The sequence below is a fragment of the Pelmatolapia mariae genome, linkage group LG10_11 (genome assembly GCF_036321145.2).
Source record: "Pelmatolapia mariae isolate MD_Pm_ZW linkage group LG10_11, Pm_UMD_F_2, whole genome shotgun sequence".
NCBI lineage: Eukaryota > Metazoa > Chordata > Actinopteri > Cichliformes > Cichlidae > Pelmatolapia > Pelmatolapia mariae.
The window spans coordinates 71,118,376-71,144,889 of NC_086236.1; the positions used below are offsets into that span (position 1 = coordinate 71,118,376).

The 26,514-nt window shown below is 41.4% G+C and overlaps 2 protein-coding genes across 2 annotated transcripts in view; both read left to right on the forward strand.

Annotated features, from left to right (window-relative positions):
* mtmr11 (myotubularin related protein 11) overlaps positions 1-12,831 on the forward strand; it is a 39,163-nt gene extending 26,332 nt beyond the window's left edge. Inside the window, exons 10-17 of the mRNA XM_063486959.1 lie at positions 1,232-1,359; positions 2,867-2,945; positions 3,279-3,349; positions 5,060-5,232; positions 5,458-5,628; positions 5,833-6,051; positions 6,532-6,858; positions 10,647-12,831. Of these exons, the coding sequence (XP_063343029.1) occupies positions 1,232-1,359; positions 2,867-2,945; positions 3,279-3,349; positions 5,060-5,232; positions 5,458-5,628; positions 5,833-6,051; positions 6,532-6,858; positions 10,647-11,093 (1,615 nt within the window). The 3' untranslated portion in view covers positions 11,094-12,831. The remainder of the gene's footprint in view (positions 1-1,231; positions 1,360-2,866; positions 2,946-3,278; positions 3,350-5,059; positions 5,233-5,457; positions 5,629-5,832; positions 6,052-6,531; positions 6,859-10,646) is intronic.
* Positions 12,832-23,882: 11,051 nt separating this feature from the next.
* The window catches only part of sv2a (synaptic vesicle glycoprotein 2A), a 50,217-nt gene continuing 47,585 nt past the window's right edge, over positions 23,883-26,514 (forward strand). Inside the window, exon 1 of the mRNA XM_063485286.1 lies at positions 23,883-24,040. The gene's annotated coding sequence lies outside the window, so the exon portion shown is untranslated. The remainder of the gene's footprint in view (positions 24,041-26,514) is intronic.

The window sequence follows — 26,514 nt, forward strand, 5'->3', positions numbered from 1 at the left end:
TCAGATTCATAATTATAAAACCTTCTTCTGCTTTAACTCACCTGTGTGCACGGTTGCTTATAACAGGTTTAACAACCAATCGTCTGTCAGCCAAAAACTCTTTTCAGAAAATGAATATCTTTTTTGCACCACAGTTAATTTATTTCCATCATCCTTTAGAGAAAATCTATTAATGAACACAAAGAACGAATGAGAGAAACAGAACACTTTGAGGTGAATATTGCAAACTGTGAAAGAAGCATGAGGCTGCAGTTTAACGTGTGAGGTCAGAATATGTTGCAGAATCATTTTACACCAACTGTTTTGTCATTTTTCAGTATTAACTGCGAAGCTTTTGGTAAAATTAGTACAACTTTTCCCTCCAAGCTGAAACGACATTTGAGCCAGTTCCTTCTTTCTGGGGAAACAATAGTCTCCTTTGCACCCGTGCTTCCCAAAGTGCCATTTCATAGATTTCTATCCATATGTTATGTTGTGGGTTTAAATGCCACGGCAAAGAAAATTACATGGTGTCATGTAGGATTCGGGGAATGAATTGTCATCCATCAGTGGTCAGTTTAATTTTTTTGTGTGTATTATTTCAGTTTTCTGCCTCCTTGATTACTCAGCTGATAGACATTTGGTTTTTTTATGCATGAATGAAGTGCCATGGACACCTTATTATATGCTCAACAGCTTTAGTACAACGTACCAGTGTGGACGCCCCCATCACTGTGTCAGACAAATATCTGAGCTAACTGCTCTCCCGTAGGCCTAAGGGAACGTATGAGATTTTAAGATTTTAATAACTATTTTTAAAGCTCCTTGTGGCCTCAGTCTCTGACCTGTGAGCTCTGTATGTTCCAGTATGTAGAAGCCTTTTGTCCCAGTGGCCTGCTGCTGAAAGAGGGGATAGCTGTAACCCTGTAAAACACAAACCATGAAGTAACTGCAAGATTTTTCACACTTTCTGAAATTGGAGTGTTGAACCTTATGCAAGATTAAAAATATATACATATACATTTGCATAAAAGAGTTTTAATTTGTATCGTTTTGCTATGTTTTTGGTTACTTTATTGCTCAGAAATGATTTATACAGGTTTTTTTTTTTTTTTTTGGAAAAAGTGAATCTCATCAATGATGTAGAGCGATATCAGCTTGCTTACAAATGTTACACTGCCAGTGACAAATGTTTCACAAAGTACGGCAGGCTCGTTGCCATTTGTTAACAGCTGGATGTGCTCTTGTGTAGAAACCTGGAGATGATCCTGTTTGGTTGCCAGTCCTCTTTGTGTGTGGTGGTGGAGCTGGGCGAGGAGCTGCCCTCGCCTGCCGACATCCAGCTGGCACACAGCCGCCTGCGCGCCCTTTGTCTGGGAGGTAAGGACAGAAACGCACACATCCACACCTGAATGTGTGTTTACACACAGCACAGAGAGGAGAAAGGAGGCATCACAACTGCTGTTATTGATAGTCCGCTGCTCATATAAACCTCTGTCAGGACAGGTGTGTGATCTGAAGGGTCAAAAAAAGGACAATATTTAGCACAGTGGCACGGTGGTTAGCACTGATGCCTCACAGCAAGAAGGTCCTGAGTTCTCTGGCTTCCTCCCACAGTTTAAAGACTTGCAGTTAGTGAGGATAGGAATGTGAGAATGGTAAGTGTAGTAAGTGAGAATGGTTGTTTGTGCATGTTAGCCCTGCCACACACTGGTGACCTGTCCAGGGTGTACCCGCCAGCAACCCTGAAAAGGATAAGCAGAAGAGGATGGATTGTATGGAAGTCTGGGAGTCACTTCTTTTGTGACTTCAGTAACTATTTTTCTAAAGAGTTTAAGTTCTCAGTTGCTGCTTTAAAGACTTATTTGATACGTGGTTATCATTTCATAAATTATGGCCCCATTTTGAAGCAGATTGGAGATGAAGCTTTATTCACCTTGAATTTAACAAGTCATGTCTCGGTTAGTTCATCCTCTTGTTTGTCACTTCTGGTTCAGAGCACTGTGACGGTGACGGCCAAAATGCTTCATCTATCTTTTCTAAGCAGTCTATGAAATTTCAGTGTTAAGCTTCTGCATTTCTCCTAATTCCTGAACTGTCTTTTGATTTAAAACACACCTTGACGTGATCTGCTTTAGTTTAGTTAAAGTCATGTGTTTCCAGATCATTCTATCCTGTTTTAAATAGTTGTTTGGGGCATTCCTGCTCAGATCACAACACTCTTTGTGAGACGGTCCTTACTGGTGCTTTTGTCATATGAGCACAGGCAGCACATTCCACGTAAGAGCAGAGAGGCCAGAACCCACAGTGGTCTCAAACTACTGGAAATGCTGAGCCATCTTTCTATCTGTCTCTCTCTCTGACTCACACACACTCACAAACACACACACACACGGGAGCACAGGAACAGTGTGTAAAGGTCACAGTACTACACACGTTTGTCACCTCAGTGTTTTGTCTCTTTGTGTGTGGGTGTCTCACAGTCCAGAGGATTATTCTGTAGAAATGGAAACTCTGATACGTCTTCACCACAACTATATTAGAAAATTAGTCTGAACTGAGGATCGTCTTAGCAGGCAGTTCATTTGCATTTATGTGCGTTTTACACTTTTAGGGAGGAAATTGTTATTCGGTCTAATACATTGATCGTGGCTTTGGCAGTAATAACCACACAGCAGTATTAAAACACTCTAACCCAGTAGGTGCAACATTTACTGATTTTCAACAAATGAGACATTTGTGAGACATTGATGAGAATACATAATATTTTAAAGGTATTTAAAACTTCAGTCTCCAAACTGCAGAAATTGATTTCTTCTTTCATGCACTTGTATTTATGATGCTGCCTGAATATGATCTGGTGCTCTTTTCCTGTTTTGACTTGTAGATATCTCCACATCTATGTCGGTGCCTGATGACAAATGGTTATCTACCCTGGAAAGCACCCACTGGCTAGACTACACAAGGTAACAGCTCTGATTGGCCAGACTGGCAGTGCATATCATCCCTAACAGAAGACACAAGTCTAACAAAACAAAGCCTTTTTGACAGTTTGCTGGCTAAAGAATTCAAAAAACTGTTTTCAGGGTCCTGTAAAAACCTTGAACATTTTGCAGACAAATCAAAGCCATGAAAGTTTGCAAGCCTCATTTAACAGCATTTAAAAACTGAATTTTATGTTTATAACTTTATAGCTAACACTAATATACAATATGCAAATTGTGTTTGTTAGGTATTGTAACTGTATTTCTTATGTGCCGATTCTGGTGCATGCCACAAACCTGCCTCTGTGCCTCCAGGTCCTGTTTGAGGAAGGCTTCAGAGGTAGCCTGCTTGCTTCGTGGTGGTCACCTGACTGTGGCACTTCAAGGTGAGTCACGTGACTCCAGAGCCCATCTCATATTATTCAGTCCATTCATTATTCACAGCACTTCCCTCTCATTAATGCCACATTAGGGCTTACCTTGGAGTAGACTTATACCACGGACAATCACACTCCGCTGAGCCTACATGCACACTGTCAATAAGCCCCCATGCAACATGCTTTTAAGGACACAGTTACACCTGCTTGCAACTGTTGTTTCACATGAGATCAGACAGCAGAAAGGCAATTGGCCTTCTAATTTAATTATAGCATTTAATTAATGAGTTCAAGGAAAATATTCTGTGTCTGTGGGAAAGATGTCATATTTTGGTGGACTTTTGAATCTCTTTTTTGGTTTAAACTTCTGTTGTTGGCACATGGATCCATTAAGGCTATTTATAAGTGTGATGCGGTGTTATTGACACTTTGTTCTATTCAAGTGTCAGATGACTCTGCAAGGTTTTCCCTGCGTAAAGAAACGTTTGAGGTTTTAGTCACCCCACCAAGGATAATACCTTTCCCCCTTCCAGTGTTACACAATCATGGTTTGGCTTGCAGCTAATGGAGCATAAAAGGACATTCTGTTAAATAAACTGAAAGACTCATTGTCTTTAGTGTACGTGGATCCATCAATCTTACAGGCATGTGCAGTCGGGCCCTGCTGTGGTGGGAAAGGAGACCTCTGCACACCAAGCTCCTGGATGGATGCTGGGCTAATGTTGCTTTATGTAGCAGGAGGTGCAGAGGGGGTGCGTCTCTATGTTGCAAAGAGAAACGTGCTGACTTTTGTTTGTTTGGACCCGAGCTGTCAACTGATCACCGCTCTGCAGCGAGGTGGATCAGGTGACGAGGAAACGCTACTAGGCAGGCCGGGTAAACCCAAGCATGCTGTGAGGGTGACCTCAGCGTGCCTGACTGGGACTCGGCTTCACAGAGAGAGGTTTTGCCAACAGATGACATGGTTTTCTTCCACAGAGGAATTTTCAGTGCCCAGCAAAGCAGTTGTAGGGTTATTATTTACTTAAATGTAATAGATGTTTTTGTTTATCAGATGCTTAGAAAAACATGAAATTTAAACTATTTCTGTCAAATAAGGTAACACAGAGCCATTCGTCTTTACTTTATCCAGACCAGTCATGTTTACTTGCACATTAACTGCCTAAAAGGCCCACTTTGAGTGTAATGGAAAATCACTGGATGATTGTGTTGTTGTTGTTCTGACTCCTGACGTTCTCATTGTTTAGTCTCCCACTGACGTTAAACTTTTGTTGGCCTCTGGCCACGCTGTGTATGAACGTGAAGTAAACAAATCAAACAAAGGGGCATTTCAGAAGATGATCATTTGTAATATTCCTTTAGATTTCATTTTGACTCATTTTACAGACATTTGGTGGATTTCTGACCATCTGGTCTGGCTTCCTGTTGCACACTCAGTGTAACACTACATTGCTCAGACAATGGCCGTTTTCAGCTGAGGATGTTTACTGCTTGCTGCTGATCTTTCACTTTCTCTACCAGCTAGGCTGAAAGGATGACAGAGCCATGCTCCGTTTGGGTCTGTTAATGTTTTCCTGCACTCTGAGTTGAGCATTAAGAGCAGAATTGATGAATCACTTGCTGGATTGTTTGGTTTTTGCTGTTGCTCAGTGATTGAGTGAGCTACTTGAATAGAAGGCACGGCATTCAGCATGTGCTCTTCCTGTTCTGACGTCACAGAGGTGGAGGACCGGGACATGAGCTGCGTGGTCTCCAGCCTGGTGCAGGTGATGTGTGACCCCCACTGTCGGACAATGTATGGTTTCCAGGGTCTGGTGCAGAAGGAGTGGGTGATGGGTGCGCACCGCTTCTACAGCCGCATTAACTACCACCGTGACAATGACAAGGAGGAGGTGAGTGGTCATTTTTGAACCCATTTATTTTTCCTCCTAACAAACACACCCACAAGTTTCCGAAGCTCTTGGTTTCTGACCCGAGTCCCACCCTCACCCTTATTTTGCTTCTGTTTCCTCCTCCTTCACCTTCTGCCTCTCACTTCCATCATTCATTCATTCATCTCTTCCTGTTTGTGCTCTAACTTTATTTACTATGCTCTCTCACTTGATCTTTCCTTCAAGGCTCCAGTCTTCCTGCTTTTCCTGGACTGCGTTTGGCAGCTGTGGTCCCAGTATCCCTCTCGCTTCCAGCTGACAGAAGACTTCCTGTTGGCACTGCATGACAGCGTCCACCTGCCACTCTTCTCCACCTTCCTAGCAAACTGCCAGCGAGAGAGATGCAAACGCTCCCAGGTACTGAACACCCCCCTTATATAATGATTAGCTCAAATAGTGGTGAAGTAATTGATTAACAAGTTGCTCATCATTAATTAGAATAACAAATACTGACTTTGATTCTCCAGATGATTGTGATGATGATGATGAGTAGGAAGATGTAGACTGCAGAAAACAGACATTTTCATAATAAATGACACCTCCTAACTCCGCTATACTCAGAACCTCGGGCAGTGCTACACGCCTGTCAACGGCTGGAGAGATATGCTGCATCCAGATTCTTCCACAGATCCGTCTGACCCTCCTCTGCCCCCGGTGTGGGACTGGTCCCTGCAGTACAGCAAGCCGAGACAAAGCCGTTTCACCCAGCCCGTGCCCCCGACTCCTCCGCTCCAACCGCTGCTCAACGGCAACCTCAACACCAACCCCGACAAACACAGGGTGAGGCTGGCTCGTCTACTGCATGGTGCAACACGTCCCCCTAGTGGCCGTGTTTAGAGTTTAGTCTGTGTTAAGGTATATCAGCAGAAATGGGTGTGGGATTTTTTTTGCTTTTGGTTGGACAGCGACACTTAAGACAGCCTTCAGATTGGATTCTACCTAAGCAGCAATTTGTAAACACATAAGTTTAACTTTAGGGCAGAAGAGAAGAAGAGCAGACCACCAGTGTGAGGGTGCAAGAAGAGCTGTTGCAGAGGTTTTCACATGCATATTTTTAGTAGACTGATATCTTAAGAACTTGGATGTTTGCGTCATACCACTGCTCCTGCTTATTGTACTCGTTAAAGATGCAGCCACTTCAAACTCACTTGTCTTGATTGTCCATAATGGCCTTTAAACTATCTTCAGTTCAAATGTAAGATTACTGTTGTAGGTGTGTTAAAGTTTGCCTGACTCTGACCTCTGACATCTGCCCACCAGCTGACCGACGCCGTCCCGGGCTCAGTGTTTCTGCTCTCGCGGGGCACCTTCTCCTGTCCAACTAACCTGCTTCCGTGGCGCAGCAGCAGCAGCAGCAGTTCAGGTGTTTACAAAAAGAGCCACCGGAGGGCGCTGTCCTCTGAGAATGTGCCTGGCCTGGAGAGACTGCTGAAAGCTTGGGCTCTAGTTGAGTATCCCCAGGCTCTCACATCTACGTCTGGACCTCAAGGACCACTTGACCCCTATGAGCCCTTACTGCCCCTTCTTTTGGGCCCCTGCATGGGCCTGTGGAGGGAGTGCTACCTGCGCGGGGCACTCCATGCGCAGGTATGTCAACAGTCTGATGCAGGCATATAGAAAATATTCATTAAGAATGAGCGGATATTGTTAGTGAAGCTTCATATGCAGTTTCTCTGTGCATTCTCCTTTTATCGTTCGAATGAAGACCAGAGATGAATGTGATGATGTCTTCTGCTTCACACTTAAAGTTTCCAGCTATGTTAGGCTATATTAAACAGAATATTATTAATAATATAAATATAAACTAAAAGGTCAATTTAGGAAAGAAAATGTATAAAACCCTCAGTTTGAGCTGCACTATTCTAGTTCAAATATGGAGGACTGAAACTGCCAAATTTTTAAATGCATCTCAGAGTGACTCAATTACGTGTTAATATCTTACAAAATATAAATATAAAATGATTATTGGAATTAATAAATAAATAATTAATTCTGCTTCTATATGTTTATGCATTGACTTATCCATTTTCTTTATTTACAGTCTATTTATTTTTTTAAGAATATATTGTTTCTGTTATTTTTACCTTTTAGTCATTTGTACTGTAATAAATTATTATTATTATTATTTTTACATTTTTTGCCTCTTGCTTGTATATTTATTTATTTATTTATTTATTTATGCTTCATGCAGTTGATGAGCGTTCATTCAAATGATCTCATGAGGTAAACTTTGCACTTGTTGGTTCATTGATGCCAAACTCAAAACAACTGGAACACATCTGAAGCACTGAAGGTGATCTACTGAATAAATGCAGCCAGTCAGGTGTGGCTGTTGTTTTTCTTTTCAAATGCTGGTGACATTTAAAAAGTTGTAATCTACGTATACAGAAAAATAACTGATTTATAAAATTAAATAAATAAATGAAATAAATTACCAGCTCAATCAACCAGTAGGTGAAAAGTTTACTCCATGACAGCCTCGCTCATTTGCATAATGAAGCAGAAATTTTGGAAAAAAACAGAAAGAATAGGAGTAAATTTGTCAAACAAAAATAATGTAAACCAAATACAAAGATAAATACACACATAAATATTAAATGAAAGTTAATAATGGTAAAAGCAAATTTAAAAAAATTAAAACAAATAAAATGATCTAACCATCTTTTTATAACACCTAATTTTATTATTTAAATCATATAATTATATAAATATTTATTTTCTATTACCGTACTGTTGTTGTTGTTGTTGTTGTTGTTGTTGTTGTTGTTGTTGTTGTTGTTGTTATTATTATTATTATTATTATTATTATTATTATTATTATTATTATTATTATTATTATTATTATCATTATTATTATTATTGAAATCTTGGCATATTTTAGGGCATATATACATAACTTTTTGATGCCAGTAGTTTCAGTCCTCTGTATAATTATTATACTGTATCAACGTTAAGTGTGTAAACCCGGACGTGGGTACCCGTGAACCTTCCTGAAGCCCCCGTTGCGAGCACTGCACTCCTGTGTCCCGTGTTACACCCTCTCACTTCCATTCCGCTCCTTCAGTAAATGACGTCGGCTCTTTTTTGCGAAGATTAGTCAGAGCAGTTATGAGCAGCTCCAAATATGGACATGGTTCAGCCTTTGTGATGTCTGTACATCAGCGCGTCTATCAGCGTCCCCATGGTGATGTTAAGAATAGTTGAGCACCGTGTGGGTGGGTGGGTGCCTGCAGCTATTTTAAAAGCACTGTGGAGAAATTCTGTCAGGCTGCTGAAAAACCATTTCAGGTTTCAGAGACTGTTTTGTTTCACACACTGCTGAATGTTCCCTTCAGGAACACGAGTTCCTCTTCTTTCTTTTCTTAGAAGCGTGGATTCATTCAGGCATTACTCAGTGTTTGTTCGCGTATTAAACAAACACCTGTTAGTTTCTGTGTTTTTTATCTGAAGAATATGACCGAGGAGCAACTCTGTTGTTCAGACTTTTGTGGCCTACAACAATTCACATGACACACACTTCAGGATAATTAAAAAAACACTTACTACAAAATTCAGACTGACTAGAAAACCACTAACTGGGTCAGTATCTATAGGTAGGGGGTAGCATTCGTTCCTAGGCTTTAGGGCTGATGAGGTTGTACCTTGAAGTGTTCCCTCACCATAGACTGCATATTCAATGCAAAGTACTGCTGATATACTTTACGTGTTTTTGTGACAAAAACATACAAAACCAACAACGCATCTGTCACTCGAAACTTTGCGGCATCTTTAGAGGCCTTTGCTCTGGACACACCTTTGTCCTGAGGCCTGGACCCTGACCTTGCTGGACAGGAAGAACAGGCAACACTCCCCTCCTCCCAGTTTAGCAGCACAGTTATTGTACAACAGCAGGTAGCAGCTCTGTGGCAGGTTTTTTCATACAGTAGGATGCAGATGTTGAGCTCGTATCAGAATGTTAAACAAGTTTATTCTGGATTTTATTTGGAACCAGCTGCTAATGCTGGTGTGTTTTCACTTCTTTTACTAGTAGTGTGTTCATACATACAGTGCTGTGAAACATTTGCCCCGTCCCGATTTCTTATTTTTGCATATTTGTTACATTTATATGTTTCAGTTCATCAAACAAAGATACGCAAAGTTACACAAAAATAAACGGAGTAAATACAAAATGCACTTTTTAAATGATGATTGTAAAAAAAAAAAAGTTTTCCAAACCTACCTGGGCCTGTGTGAAAAAAGTAGTTGCCCCCTAAACTTAACTGGTTGAGTGAACCTTAACAGCAACAACTACAATCAAGTGTTTCTAAAAACTGACAGCGAGTCTTTTCGCTGTGGATGAATGGTGGCTCACTCTTCTTTGCAGAATTGTTTGCATTCAGCCACATTGGAGGGTTTTTCAGCATGAACATCCTGTTTACAAACTATCTCAGTCACATTTATGTCCTGACTTTAACAAGGGCCACTCCAAAACCTTCATTTTATATATTTTTATCCATTCAGATTAGACTTGCTGGTGTGTTTTGGGTCATTGTCCTGCTGCACAACCCAGGTACTTTTGCGCTTCAGAGCATGAACTGATACCTGGACAATGTCCTTCATCAACATGTTTTTTTAGCCTCTTTTGAGGTTTTTTGGACAGCATTTTTTTTCTCCTTGAACCCTCCCCTGGAGGCCATTTTCGCCCAGTCTCTTTCTTGTTGAATCATGACCTCTGACTTTAACTGAGGCAAGTGAGGCCTACAGTTTTTTAGATTTTATTCTTCTGTGTCCTCGTGGATGAGTTTGAATGCGCTCTTGGTGTACTTTTGGTAGGCTGGTTACTCCTGGGAAGGTTCACCACTGTTCCAAGTTTTCTATTTGTGTATAACAACGTGATTCACTGGCGTCCCAAAGCCTTAGAAATGGCTTTTTAACCCTTTCCAGACTGACAGATATCAGGGACTTTTTTTCTGCGCTGATGTTGTTTCTTTAGGTTGTAAAACTGAACTCAGCTTTCCAAAGAAATGTGATTAATCGGTTATGTCATGATTTTAAATGGGGTTTTGATCTGAAACTGTATGACAAATATGCAAAAAATAAGATGTTAGAAAGGGGACAATTACTTTTTCACAGCACTATGATGTGGCCACAATGTTCTGATGTCTTACAACTGCAGCTTGAAATATTGATATATAAATATTTTCTCCACTCATCTTTTCAATAAGAGTTTCCTCTCGACAAGTTTGTGTCATTAATGGAAAGCAACAATGAAGGTCACTGTTAAAAAGCAGTTTTTAATACCTTATCATTGCTTTCATGCTTTTTAGTTTGTTATTTTTTGGTTTAAGTTGCTGAGCAGTCCCGTAAATAAACTTTCTGCTGCTTTCCATTCTCAGGCGTTCTCTCACCCCCTCTCTGCCAACCACCTCCACCCTGTGGAGAGGCTAGCGCAGGAGGTGCAGCAGCTCAAAGACAAGCTAGAACAAGTCTCCACGGATCCTACCCCGCCCGCTGTGACAGCCGAGCCCCGGAGAGCCGACACCAACCTGAACCAGAACACCAACAACGGCACCTTCCTCTTCCCGGCGTCAAGGCCTCAGAGCGCAGGCGTTCTCAGAGCAGCACCCCTCCCTACCTCGGCCAACCAACACACCTCCAGGGGCGCTCCCGCCACCTCTGCCCCACAATCCAGGCCTGCTCACAAAGACATGGGTGGCAGCAGCAAGCACACATTCCTGTTCGGGCACTCGTCTGTGATTGATGCACATCCTGACCAGCGATACTACTCGGCGTCCAGTAACGCCAAGCTGCCTAAGAGTAACGGACCCTCGCTAGCTTCCTGAGATCTGACTGTTTTCCACCCCGTGACCGGGTACTCTAACCAAATGACACGGACATGTCCCTCAGTGGTGCCACGAACTGAGAGGAGCAGACGTGTAATAACGTGTCCATAAGGCGATTAGAAACCGAGACATTGTGACGGACCACATTGAACTGAAGCTGTATGAAATGATCAGTGCAAGAGCTCTTTCCTCTGCTACTTATCACGTGTACTGTATTAAATAATGTGACAAGTCTTTTGTATATTTGAATAAATATTCCTTTAATTAAATTGCAAAGAAAAAAAGTCATGCCTGAAGGTGCTGAATGCTGGAAGTACAGCTCACAGTATGCTAAAATGCAGTAGAAACCGTCGCCGAGACTATTTCTTTGTAAACTTCCTGATGTCAGCCTTTAAGAAAGAGACAGAAAGCTTGTTGTTTCTATTTTTACCTTCTTATCCACGGGGGGTTGCACTGACAGGGCGGAGTGGAGATAAATGTGTTAAGCGATGGGTCCTACAGGCACTTTTCAGGACATGTGATCTAGAATGGACACACTTGAGCTTTTCAATGGATTTAACCTCTGACCTGTGTGCCCTTAAGGCTCCATGCCTCCAGAAGACTTTTTTTTTAAGTTGGTAACTCTTAATGATGATTTTTCTTTGTTGCTGTTTGTCAACTTCAAATAGAAGATTAAATTATTGTTTGGAAAATAATAATTTCCAAAAACCGTCATTTTCTAACTCCAGTCGCTGTGACCAGTGGAATTTAGGGCATGAGCGCTATTTTGGTACCGCTGTGCTCTCATATCTCTCCGCTCACATGCACGCTGCTCGGGAGCAGCAAGAGGCCTATATTCAGTTTATGGTGTTATGTCAGCCTGGAGTTTTCTGGATGTTTCTGCAGTTCCTGCATGATGAAGATCATTTCAGGGCTTTAGTATGATATGTGTTTGTATTGATCGCTAATGGATGGCGTACATATGGATAAGTGTGATTATTTTCAACCAAAGTTGGTATTATTTGAAAATGTTTCCATCATTTTTATGGTGGTGAAAAAAACAAACATAATTGTGCTCTTTTGGACTTCTGTACCTTGAGAAGGTAGCAGTGTTTGAAGTAAAGGGAGGCTCCGTTCCTCCTGTGTTTACCTTCTATTTGATCTCCTCACGTCCTGCCTGCTTGGCGTATTAGTATGCAGCCAGCATTTAGGTCAAGGATTTGTCTGAAAAGCACAGAGGGAAGTATTTGGTCCTGCACCTTTAAATCCAAACAGTTTGCATGATGTGGGTGTCGAGTAGATGCACTGGCGTCATTCCCACGGATGAATGAATTTGCACCATTGCTAAAAGGGATGTTTTTATTTTATTTTTTTTAAACGCAGGATAACAGTTGTCAGATGTCCGCCTGATACCGGCCTTCTCTCATGTCAAAAGGTACCTCACTTGATAGCACTATGAATTATTAAATTGCTGTAAATATTCATTATGTCAATATTAAGGCATTGACTTCAGCTATAGTTTCAGAGCTTTCCAGGTGTGATGCCAATGGATTTGCTGGTCTTCCGCGGAAAAAGAAAAAAAAAGTCATCATTGTCCCGTTGCATGGAAGATCTAATTTGATCTTCAGCTCACACCTGCTGCTGTGTCTTTGTATCATTTCATGTTTTTGGTACTTATATTTGCCAGATGTACATATTTTTCTTTTTTCGTACTCGCATGTTTTGATCCCCGATAAATAAAAAGAGAAGTGTTACCAGCTCTGATTGTAATAACACGGTGTGCTCGTACACTGTTCACACAACCTTTTTATTTTTTAACAAAATAAATATTTACAATATGATCTGGAACACCTAAAAGTAGCATGGCACTGTACAGTGAAATCGAGATTTCAAACCCAGCTGCATCAAACATACAGTCAGTATGAAACGGCTTGAGAATCATGTGCAAAATGATCAGTACTTTCACAGGAAATGTTCAGAGTAACAGCGTCTTCTGACAGGAAATGTTAAATATACAAAATATCTACTCCGGTTAGCTTGTGTTCAACTCGGGTTTGGGTTATTTTTTTTCCAGAGCTCAGTAGAAAACCTGCATGCTGTTTAAAAATACGAGTGAGGTGTTTAAACACACTTTGGGCTTAAATGGACTGAAAGATAGGAAACCTCTCCATGATGTCGTGAAGTCTATGGAGATGCATTTGGGCACTTAAATCTATGCATGTTAATGTCATGCATTCTCAGACGTTTCACCTGATTAGCACAAACAACAGAGCAAGATGAAATAAAGTAGGATGACCACGACTCCAAAGTCAACAGGTGGCTTTCATGGCAGTGAATTTAAAAGTCAGTCAGGTCACAGCTTAAGAAGTCCAGAGAGTCGGCATCACCCCCGTGAAGCGGCTTCATGTTTACCCCCATCGGCTGCCGTGCTCCTTCCCTGTGTATTGCTCCTGCAGGATGCTGTAGGGCCCATTGAAGTACCCGGAGGAAGACGGACCCAGGCCTCCCAGCTGCCGGATGGACTTGCACATGGGGCAGGGGTAGTCCGACAGACCCTCGATGTCCTCGAAGGCCAGGTTGACGATCTGATCGCAGCAGGGATCGCAGTAAAGATGCCCGCAGGAGAGGCGCTTGAGGCGGGCCTCGTAGGAGATGCAACACTGGCAGTGCGGCAGGTCGGGGCCCAGCGACAGGGAGCCAGTCAGGGAGCTGCTCTCCAGGCTGCCGGCCTGGCTGGAGCTTAACTTAGTGGGAGACCTGAGAGGGAGAGGGAACAGGACGTGAAGACAGCCTGAAAACTACACATTGCATCAAGCTGTTCAAAATAAAATATGATTGTTTAAATCGCAGGTGTAGATTTCAGTGGGATGAGATTTAGACCCCACGTTTGTCCCCTCAGAATAAAAACACAAAGGCTGCAAAGACCTTACTTAGGAATTCCCCAAATATGGAGGTTTCCTAACTGGTGCTTGATTTGGTACTTTTCTTTGCACAACAATTCCCCCATATACTGGTAAAAAAAAATAAAGTTACAAAATATGTCTGAAATTAAGGAAAGTAAGCTTTTATTCTCCTGGGGGGCGACATCCCATCTATTATATTTGATACTATTATACTCAACAACAAAGTGGCTTAAATTCTGTACTTTTTCAAGCCAAAGAACTAATATTTGCTGGTTCCAGCTTCTCAAATGGAGCCTGTCTAATTATTTGTTTTTCTTGAGATAAATAAAGAAATTTCCATCATAAATGAATGCAAAAAATGTTCCGGTTTTATGATTCCCATTTCTAATATTAGCTTTGTTTGCAGGGTAGAATGAAGCATTTGAAGAAGTGACTCAGGACTCCAAGATTATGCTGGTTTCTGAGTCATGCTAATTCATTTTATTGAAATAATAAATCATTAAATACAATGCAACCCTAATACAATAAATGCACATAAAATTCATAAAGCAATGTCATTTTCATGGATCTTCATTGGCTCTTTACTAGTAAAAATCTGATCTCCAACTCTGATTTTTTCCAAATTTGCAATGAATCCATCACTTATACAGAACAAACCAAATAAAACAAGCATATAAATCAGACTACAAACACCAGGAATACTGAAAAACCATGATATAAAAACATTTTAATGAAATATATATAATCTAAAGCCAGGTTGTTTTCCTTTGATTCCAAGCATCCCAGCTGTGGCCTCACACACACCATCATCTCGTTGACCACCTTAATAGAAGGATTCATGTTAAAATAACAAACACCACAACCAATCAAGTTTTTATGAAAGATAAGAGCTGTAGATATAAGTAAACGGTGCTTTCATGACAAATCTGATTTCTTTGGGACTTGGCAAAACAAAAACAGGACAAATAAGTAGATTTGTTGGCTGCTGGTTTATTTAAACCACGACAGTCTGGGGGTGAAAACTATTACCAGTCAAAGCCATGAAAACAGGACATGGCAGGTGTGATGGGATCAGGTTTTTCTGGTGCACGCTGAACACAGATGGTGTTGCTGTGCACACATTTGTTCTTTAGAAAAAAACAAAACAATAACTGGTAAAACAAGACCTGGTCACAGTTAGGGTGGAGTTAGAGGATTGTGCAAGAACTTGAGTGTGTGCTGGTACTAATGTGTCTGAGCCTCATTCCCAGCCTGAGTGGACAGCTACCTGTTAACCTCACGTTCTCAGATTATGACTTCTTCTCACTGCAGTGTGTGGAAATGCAAGCAGAAAAACAGGGTTACATTTGGAATGTTGCTGGCAGGATTTCTGAGTTGTGTAACATGAACTGGCTTTCAGGAGGCAAAGCTGGTGCGATTCTGGAAACCTGTTGTCATAACAACTGTGAAGGACGGTATATAAAAACCCCACTCTGATGTGATTTATCGTCACAGCCTGATTTTAAAACGCCCTCTATGAGAAAACATTGTGCAGCACTGACCCTGTGTAGGGAGTATTACACAATTAAGGATTAGACAGAATGCTGAAATTCAGATTGAATAAGCGGACAGATTCGACTCAAATATCGGGCTGTGTTGCAAAAGCACGTCATAAAACCCCGATACACGAACAAGGAGTGCGGCATTCTGTGGATTTGAGGCTGTGTCCTGTAAACCGATGAAATTCAGGCTGATCAATCACCGCTCACCTTGACGACGATGAATCTTTGAAGCAGTCGAAGCTGAAGGCTGCAAGGATCCTCCAGAGCAGATCCATGCCGGTTCCTCTCATGGTAAAATCCAGATTTCATCGACCTGCTTTCTGCCCAGCGTCATGTTTTTCCTTAAAAGCGGAGTCTCTTTAAATTGAGACAGAAACAGTCTTGCGCCACCCCCTTCTTCCTCCACGCGATTTTACACAGACGAATGAAAACGAGGCGCGTTCGTCCTCATCACCATCATCATCACCATCATCATCATCATCGCCGTGGCCATCCGCGGGCGTCTGAAAGGACGTAAACAACGCGCAGCTTTCATTTCAAGCTGCTGTGCGCGCTGCTTTCTGCTCTTGCCTCTCCTCCTCCTCCGCAGAAAGAGGTGCTTCATTTGCATCAATCAGAGAGAAACACACACACACACACACACACACACACACACACACACACACACACACACACACACACAGACGCCTGACCCGATCTCACCAATGAGCTCAAAGTGGAGCAGGACTCTGAAATGGCCTCAAAATACCCCGGGCTATAAAACAAACGGGTAATCTGGCACTTGCTGCTAAATTTGAGTAAAACACATTCTCAGATAAAAACTCCAAACAGCCCCACGTGCCTGCAAGTGCTGCGTTTATTATGGTTTATTATGCATTATAAAAATGTTTATACATTTTTGTCCGTATTGAGCTTGTTGTGCAGTACATTAAAATGTGCACATTCACAGGAACAGTGTATTTGAAAGCTTCAAATAATGTTATCTGTTAATTAGATCACATCTATAGTGTTTATTAAAAATAGGTTTTTCTTTTAATTTAGCATTTTATTTAGTGGTGCAATGACACTGCCGCTCTAGTTCATGTAGGTATTCATTGTTTGGGTTCTTTTAGACATTTTCAGCAGGTTTTTGCATTTTTTCAGATTTCTTAACAATTAATACCATCTCCCTTTTCCAGAAATACTCAGACCCTGCTCAGAACTTTCCAGCAGTTCTTTCACTCAAACAAAATGACATTTTTACTGTAATGTTTTGCAGGATTTGGCCACCAGATGGCGACAAATATTTATTCTTAACCCATATGAGTCATACTTTAGTTATTGGTTGTTTCATATTTCATATTTGAGGCAGGCTTGGAGGGAGAACCTCTCCAGGATGCGACAAAGACAGAACAGGAAGCAGAGGTCTGTAAAGACCTATATAATTCCTTTTCAATATTTACAACACATGCATGAAAATAAAATCATGACTGAACTGTGGTTTCACTTGAAACGTTTGCTGGTTGCAGATTCTGAAATAAAAAGGAATTATTTAAGAAAACAGCTGCCTGATTTTTTTTTGCCTTTACACAAATAAAAACATCTCCCTCAGAAACGGATGCAGAAAAGTTGGTGCAGACTCAGAAAATTAAGAGTCTGGTGATTAACATTTCCTTCTCAGAGCCACCAAATAATTTCGCTCATAGTTTTAAATGTATCAATTTTCAGGCAAAAATATAAAATAATCAAATAACAATTGCCCTGCTTACTTTTAACTAGAGGACTACAATTGTTCTCTAGTTCTACTAAAAGAAAGAAAACCCTTAAATTCTTTGTGACAGTTTGAGTGATTCTGTGGTTAATGAAGGGTTTCAAAAATAGACACAAGGTCCAGTATATTCACACAGATGAGGGCTACAGTCTTACCCAGGCCGCTCATCATAAGTCCCAGTGCAAGCTTGCATAAAGTCTGTGTTTCCTCCTGGAGTGATTCATACAGCTTTTAGTGTAATGAATTGCAGATAAGTGCTGCCAGAAGCACAACATTAAACTGGCCCTGACTGAGTTACTGTGTGCAGGAAATTTGATCCTGTTCAGTAATTAAATCGCACATGAACTGGCATTTTGTTACAGCAAGCAAAGAAGATGGAACTGAACACAATTAGATTCATCAGCTGCAGACAGACACGGACATGCACATGCTCTAGAGCTGCAGCCATATGCCTTGAATGGTTTGTTCTGTATAAGTGATGGATTCATTGCAAAAAATGGGGGAGAAGACAAAAGAGCAATTTGAAACCTGAGCTTTGGTTCAAAGACTGGCCTTCATGTTTGAGTATCCACCATTGTGACAGTATGGTCACGTTCCCTGTCTCTGACTGCATGTTAGTTTTTCTAATATATGTCCAATTCTGTTTCTTTTTTCTACCTTTTCTCTCCTTCCGATTGTCTGCCCCTCTGTGTATATGTAGTCCTGTCTTTCCCTCTGTGTGTCCTCCTTCCCCTGTCTGTTGTCTGTGTCCCACATTTCATCACCTGCGCCGCCTTCTTGGCTTTTTTTGTTACTTTTTTGGACTGTGATGATCGACTTTGTTAATAAAGCTCGTCTTTTATTTTGTCAATCCGTAATCACTTCTGTCCAACACAATTATTAGGAGAACCTGGTAAATTTCCTAAAGGCTCCCTGAGAGCTCCATTTTCTCATAGATGCGCTTCTCTTCATTGCCTTCTTATTATATTCACAAGTGCAGTCTGCAGGCTTAACTGTGACTTCTAGAGTTTCCCAAAGCTGAATGGGAGGCAGAGCCTTTAGCCACCAGGTTGCTGAGAAACCAGCTTCCAGTCTGGATTCAAGAGAGAGAGAGAAACCCTCTCTAAGACCAGGAGATTATTCGATAAGTACCTCCTAGCTCCTTAAAATCTCACTGACCTCAAGGGAAGGCAGGTAGGAGAATTCACAAGGATTTAGGAAAGACATAAAACGGTGCACTGAGAAACCGGACAACATTATGCTACGCTCCCTAACACCATGATGCCAGATGTGTACTGTTTTGAAACTACACAGTGCAGAAAATGGGCTACAAAATGCCCATTTTACTCACTGCAACGTCCTCTTAAGATATGGTTTTATTTAGGTCATATAAATACAAACAACCTTTGAAAACCATCACTTAAAAAAGATTTTAATGAAGAAGGAACAGATAATGGTCTGAAAATACATCTTTTAACTTAAAAAGCTGCTGGATTTTGTAAAAGGGCACAGTGTCACTGAAAGTTGAGCACAGGAGTATTTCTGTGGCCGGTCTTATGTCATATGAAAGAGGAGAATATTTAAACGAATCATGCAAATGTGACTTACTACCATTTGTTGCATGCAATTTAAATTAGACCAAATTTTTGTTTGCACCACAAGAAGCACATCTAAAGCCTGACATTGTTGTGATAATGACTTCTAGGGTTGTTTATCATTTGCCAAGGTGAGAACATCTTATGAGAATGAGTAACAAGTGTGTAATTGTCACTTTTGGATGGGTGGTTCATGGGTTTGAGTACAGTGTTAAAACTTTGGCACTGTCCTAAAACTCCTCCTCTCTCAGTTCTCATGCTGAGGGTTTACAGCCAAGGACCACTGAGTTCTGTTCCTCAGTTGTACTTTTGATTTCTCTCTAATCCTTCCTCTCATTGATCTGGACTGCTTCGCTGTTTTTAGAGAGAAAAACATTCTTAAAACCTGAGCTTACACTGGATTATTTTGTTTAGCAGGCCTACATCAGTCTCTTCCTCATCAGGTCTGATGGTGTTTGAGCCTCTAATTTGTTCTGCTTTCAGCAGAATGCTGGTTATTACTGAAGTGGACTTGCGGGGTCTTTGTATATCAATTATAGTGCACTCTTAATAGAGATGGCACGATACCACTTTTTTATGTCCGATACCGATACCGATATCATAAATTTGGATATCTGCCGATACTGATATGAATCCGATACAGTGTGTTTTTTAATCAATAAAACTGTTTTTTTTTAATATCTTGCTGCATTTTGTATAAGTTCATACTCAAGTTTAAATAAACAACAACACTAAAGCTATTCTGTTATACCTGTATGTAAAAAATACACTGCACCCAAAATATTTCATAGTTCAGCAATACTGATCAATCTAATAAACTTAAACCTACTCCATCCTTCCTATTCTGGTATTTTAAAAAGTACTTAGCAGAAATATTAAGCAACCTAACTAATAGGGTTGCAAACTCCCAGCACAAAAAAAAAAAAAAGGGAACCACCCCCACCCTCCACCTCATGATGCTTAATCGACGTAATCAACTTTAATTTGATGCAGTGTGAAAAAAATGCACAGAAATAAATTATTTTTCAAGAATAATTAAATATATTCAACATCTTTCTTCTACAGAATTGCAGACTGCACAGATGGTACTTTCCCAAAGGAAAAAGTACTATAGCTTACTAGGGTATATTAGACTTAACAGTTACTATATACAGTAATGGACTTCTATACATTTTACATCAGATTAAAACTTTGGGTGTAAGATTCAGATAATTATTTATTAAAAGCTAGACATTTTAAATGAGAATAAGAAAGATAAGTATGTCTTTGTGCCCCCTTTTCCCTGTTCATGCCCTATCGGCCCCCCTGGCTAAACTTTGCTAGATCCACCCCTGCACAGTTACCAGCCGTCAGCTACGTAGAAAAGGATTCTGGTCTAGAAAGTAATATTAAATAAATTCTAACAACAGCTTATCAAGGTTAAACGTGCTACTGTTGTTCAGCCGCTGGTTTCCTCTTTCTGGTGCAAAGTGGGCCAAAAACAAAGAAGAGAGACGGACTCGCGACAGAAAAGCCGATCAGCTGATCATTAAGCAGTTTCACGATTGAAGTAGCAGCAGGAGAGGGAGAGAGAAGAGGCTCCATATATCGGTTGTTAAGCTTAACGTAGGTACGCTTTACAAACATTCAGAGATGAACTTACACACTTGCTTTACTTCTCTCTGGGAGAACTTCCTCGGAGATGAAATGCTGGATTGCTAGCGAGGCTACAAATAAACACAGCCGCTCTATCACGTGAGCACACTGCTTCGACGTGCTACGGTTACAAGCCGAGTTACGTCGTGTCGCAAGTTTTGCGAGGTGCTTTTTTGATATTTAATGGATCGGATTACATTTTTTAATTTCTCGCCGATATCCGATCCAGTAATTTAGGTCAGTATCGGACCGATACCGATACTTAATATCGGATCGGTCCATCTCTAACTCTTAATAGATCACCCTGCGACTGCAGCATCACAATAATTTACACTGCTTGGTAAATCTGTCCCATATCTGCTGGATAGTAAGCCAGTGCAACTTTTTCCTTCTCATTGTTTGGGATTTCTGTCCAAAATACCATCTATCCCACCATCCATCTCTTATCCCAGGTAACCTTAAAGGTTGCCATACAACAAGGGACCTTAATAATTCAAACCAAATTATACAAAACCTTGAATTCACTTTGATCAATTAATAATAGATCAGTTAATAGTTCACTAGATTTAGAGAGCTGATATAAATCTACATTGTCCATTCAGCCACATTCAGAGTTTGTTCTTGAAATTGACAAACAGTTTAGCAGCTTTAGGTATGAAATTAAAAATTCAATTATAATTAACATTTACGTGATGAGCACCACTTTGTCAGTGTTCACTGTTTTCACAAATGGTTGGATGGGCCGTCACTATGAATTATGGGATGGCATTTGCTCCTCATAACGGACAATCCCAGTGTATCCTCTGCTAGAGAAGGTATAAAAGGAAGCACTGAAGAATAAAGTCAGCTCTTATTATGGTCACCATGCAGATACCTCTGAGTCACTTCATTCTGTTATGAACCTTCCAAGAAAAAAAAAGGACTATTGGAACATCCCCTAAGCTTCAAAGTCTCCTTCAAGATAAACCTCCATAGTTAGGGAAGGGTCAGGTGACCCTGAACTATCCCTTACTCTCTGAGCTGCTACAGGCTCTCAGACAGCTAGGGGACTTCCCATGATGCACTTAGCACTTCTCTTCCACTCCCCTTTGTTCACACCGCATGTGTTCAGAGGCCAGTACCCTGTGTCATTAACTTTTGCCTTCTCTCTCCTGCAGTTGTCGGTTTGTCCTGTTTGCTGTTGATGGTCTCTCTGCTCCTCTTTTCCTCTCTCTCTTCTTCCTCATTACCCGTCCTGTCATGGCAGATGGCTGCTCCTCCCTGAGCCTAATTCTGCCAGAGGTTTTTTTTTTGAGGGAGCTCTCCTTGTACAAAGTGCTGTTCATAAGTGATAATAAGATGGGATTCTTTTTCTAATATTGTAAGGCTTCACACAGTTTCATCACCCTCTATTATCAGCATGAGCAGGACAGAGGGAGGAGGGACTGGTGCTGGCAGATAGCAGCTCTTTATTCCAATCTGATCAATAGATGACCCAAACAGACAACAGCAGCTGAAAGCCTGAAGCCAAATGAAAGGCCACATCTGATCTGAATGCTCCTGATGACAATCAGACCACAGCTGCAGCGTCAGTGAAAATCTGACAGGAAGTCAGAAGCACTGAAGGCACAGTGGGGGTGTTACGCACAGAGAGAGCAGGCATGATTTTAGACCAATCAGAGTCAAGGTGATAGTACAGTGGTACAAAAAGCATTCCAAGAACCAGTCGGGAGGGGGGACACGGGAAATTCTATCAGAAATAAACACCATATCAAACGGACCATAATTCATTAGGTGTGCTTCATTAGTTACACCTGTTCAACGGCTCATTAATGCAAATATATGATCAGCCAATCACATGGTTGGAATGCAATAGATGCATTCACGTAGAATGGTTAAGATGACCCATCAAAGTTCAAGCTGAGCATCAGAATGAGAAAGAAAAGTGATTTCAGTGACTTTTAACCCTAGCACACTATTGCTATAAACAGTAACACAATCACTAATGCCGGGTGATTTTTACCCGATATAATATGACCAACAAAAAGTACTTGTCATCAAAATATATCAAACACATGACAAATCAGAGTGGTCAGCTTTTACTTTCAACTGTGCCATGTCTAACAAAATGAAAAAAGTGTCATGGGGGGATGCTAAAGTAATGCTCCAAAATTACAGAAAAATCTGGAATTCAAGAACAAAAAATTCCTAAAAAAAAAAAAATGACGCTGGAAAGCTGGTCTTTGATACACCCATTCCTGGGACATTTGAGACTTCCCTGGTGAAGGCACAATCTCCTCGACACACTAACAGCTGCAGGAGAGAGAAATCATGTAAATGTATTTGCTCGGGTGAAAATCACCCAGCGATAGTGTTCTAGGGTTAAGGTAGCATGTTTATTGGTCTGGTGTGCGTGGATTTTCCCACACATACATCTCTAGTTTACAGCGTGTCAGTCCTCTGGGTGAAAATGCCAGATGTCAGAGAAGAACGGCCAAATTAGGGTATGCAGAAGAGCATCTAGCATCTAGCACCTTGAAGCAGAAGGACTACAGCAGCAGAAGACCACACACGACGAGAGAGACAACCATTCACAACTGTGGCCGATTTAGAATCACCAGTTAACCTACAGTAACAGGCATGGCTTTGGACTGCTGGAGTGTCTGGAGAGAACCCACGGGCAGGCACACTGAGAATATTTAAACTCCACACAGAAAGGACCCGGCTGCCAATAAATAACATAAAAACACTAATATAAAAATATAATATCTCCAGTAATAACCTGATTTTTTTTACAGCTACAAATGTGCAGTATATTAATGTGTGCTAGAAAGCGGTGAAATGGTTATATGATAAATTAAAATTAGGATTTTTCTTTAACACCTGTGCTTTTCCTGCGTTGAACGGTCTGCAGTTTCCAAAACTGGGATTCTGAATTCCTTTGAGATTCCTTGTAAAAATGTATCACAGCCTCACAATATTAAAAACCAAAAGGTTTTCTATAGACGCATCCTTGTCATCCCCCATCCACACTTTTTTAACACAGCCAATTACAGGCACGAGCCCGAACACGTGCAAGGAGAGGCTCGTCTTGCACACTTCATTGCACCAACCATTTGGGGCATATGGACCAAATGACAGTCTGAGCGAGCTCCACTGAGCACGAGCGACAAGAGCGCGTTTTCTACCTGAATGTGCGCGTCCAGAGTGACTTCACAGTATTCAAACTCACCAACGGTTGAATCACAGAGCAGAAAAATGAATCACCTTCACTTCACTTCCTCATGTACAAACCAGCGACCCCCCTCTGGTTCGTCAGAGGAATGGTGCCTGCTGTAAGAGAGATGGGAGCACAGGCAGGAGGAGGGGGAGGAAGCGGAGGGGGCGGTGTCTCCATCTAAGAAGGATGCTGTGTAGTAAGTGAAGGGGGTGGAGGAGGGGAGGAGGAGGAGAGTGCAGCTCTTTGCTACTACGTCAGCGTACATCACAGGAGCGCACAGGACCTTCTTTTGCTTCCAATAGTCGGGGTGACTTCCCTGCGCTGAAAATCCCGGTCACCCTAAAACGCACTGATCCTCCCAGTAAGGTAAGAAAATGAATAATCTGCTCTGATCAGATCATTTTGTCTTTGCGTCACTTCTTTAATTTCCATAACTGCGTTGTTCCCAAAGGCGAATGCACGAATAGGATGACATTCGGGAATATCCGCGTATTTCTGACACAAATCGAGATCTATTTTCCATTAAAACACGAGTTTATAGGCCTGCGCTGCGCAAGGCGTTGACCCCTACACATGCATCCAAAGGCAGTCAATATTACGCAGAGAATTAATAAGAAACATTACAGCTGGAGAGAAATTAAGGCTAATTTGGAGTAAAAGGCGCCGTCCGCTCTTGTTCCTGCGGGCAGGTCTTGTGCGCTAAGAGCCATTCTCGTCTTCATCCGTCCCGGCGCACAGGTTTCAGACATGAAGAGAAGGATAGGAGCAGATATGAGGTTATATTTTATTACCTTTGAACGGTAAAGAAGACCAGCTTCAAATCACTGCTCCAGTCTAATTAGCGGTTTTGTTGGCACCAATGCCCTTGCCCTTCCTGCGTCTCCTGTTCCGCCTTCCGCTACCACTACACGGTCACAAATGTGCCACCTTAAACCAGCTGCACTCTTCTCTCACTATTTAGAAAGTTTCCGAGCTTGTGTTACGTTTAATTTGTGCGATCAGCTCAAAGGTGCCCGTGTGGCCGGGGTTTCGTGCGCTGCGTCGTGCACCAGAATGACCTTGTAGAAACCCAACGGGAAGAATGTGACGGAGAAAGAGTGATGAGCATTTTTTTCTGCTTTCATCTGTGGTTTTGCTTTGCGGTGGTTTGTGTCAGCGGTGCTGAGAGGACTCTTCTCTGAGAGAATGCTGTTTGGTGTTCATGGCCACAAAATGCTGTAAACTGCGTTTTGAAGGCGGAATATTGCAGTTAATGGATGCGGGAAAACAAATTAGTGATTTGATGCATTTTACAACTTTGCATGTGTGATGTCTTGTCCCTGCGGCAGCCATCACTGCAGCTCAGTCAGCTTCTGAGCTATTTATGCATCCAGCCTACAGGAGGGGTTGCAGTGAGGGGAGCAGATACTGTTTCAAACATACAGGATTACTGACAGCACTTTAAAAATGTATATATTTATCCCCATATTTAGGCTCGAAACACAGCGCTTGTTACAGGATCTATAATTTGGCTTTCATGTATCTTACATCCAATGACGACCAGTTTATTCTTCAGGAAATGTATCTTCTGTGTGCAGTTTGTTCAGCATGCAGATGCTTTGGACCTGCAGGTATGGGTGTTTCCACTGAAGCACCAGGAGGGGATGAACCATGCTTACATTTCTAGGCAGAGAGGCCCAATCCAACTACTGCAGTCAAACCCAAAGTCAAATTCAATTCAGTTTTAATTATATAGAACCAAATCACAAAAACAGTCACCTCGAGGTGCTTTATATTGTAATTTTAAGACCTAGAATAATATATACTCCCTCAAACAACCTGGCTGTTGTTGCAGATATGCAACAGAAAATGATTGCTTCAAGCATTATTTGATAATCTTTAGATAATTTTGGTAGGCACCAGGAATCAAATACATAACACTTACTTACTTTATTTATCGTGTAAGATTACATTCTGACATTTTCCAAACAAAAGACTGATTAAAAAATGTCAAAATGCAAACAATCTTAATCTCTAAATGGGTAATTTGGTTGTTTTCTGCATTTTTCAAAAGATTTTAAAGAATTTATAAAAGCCTATCAAGATTTTGTATAGTTTATACCCCGAAGCATCACTCAAGGCTCTATAAAAACAGGCTGAGGTGCAGGTGAAGCTAACTTTCCTTTTTGAGACACTGTTTGCTAAGCTTGATCCAAAGGAGCTAAGGGAGCTGCTCTGTTTGGTGTTCTCATTTTGTGCCTGCTACCCCTGCTGATTGGGCCGCGCTCCGGTGTGTCCGCTGAGATTAGCCTCGTCACAAGTTACAACTCGCCTCTCCCTGCAGCTGGGGGTGGTGATGCCGGATATATTTGCATAATGGCTGAAAAAATGTATTAAATAAATAGGTATGACTGTCTGCGGCAGTGTGGAACACAACTACACACCTCTCAACTTCTCCATCCGGGTGTTGTCAAGTTCAGCAATTAGCACAGCTGTTCCACCACTTCAGTGAAACGCTTCATGGCTTCTCCAGACAGATCAGCTCTTGGCTCGTGATGCTGCTGCTGCTGAGACACTCCTCCCTGCTAAAGATTTACTGCAAGGGTGAGAGATAATCGATGGCCTTTTCCCTCATCTCCACATGGTGGTGGGGGGAGTTCAAGCAGCAATTAATGTCAAGCACATAACTCTCCATTAACAACTGAAAGTGCATTTGTTTGTTATCGGCCAAAACCGATATTGTCTCTTCTGCTTTTAATTAGCCTTCAGAAGCCCTTTATTTTTTCATTTTTGATATGCAGTATGGAGTATGTAATAAATGATTGGTGATAATAAATCTTTAGAGTAATAGTTCCAAACCT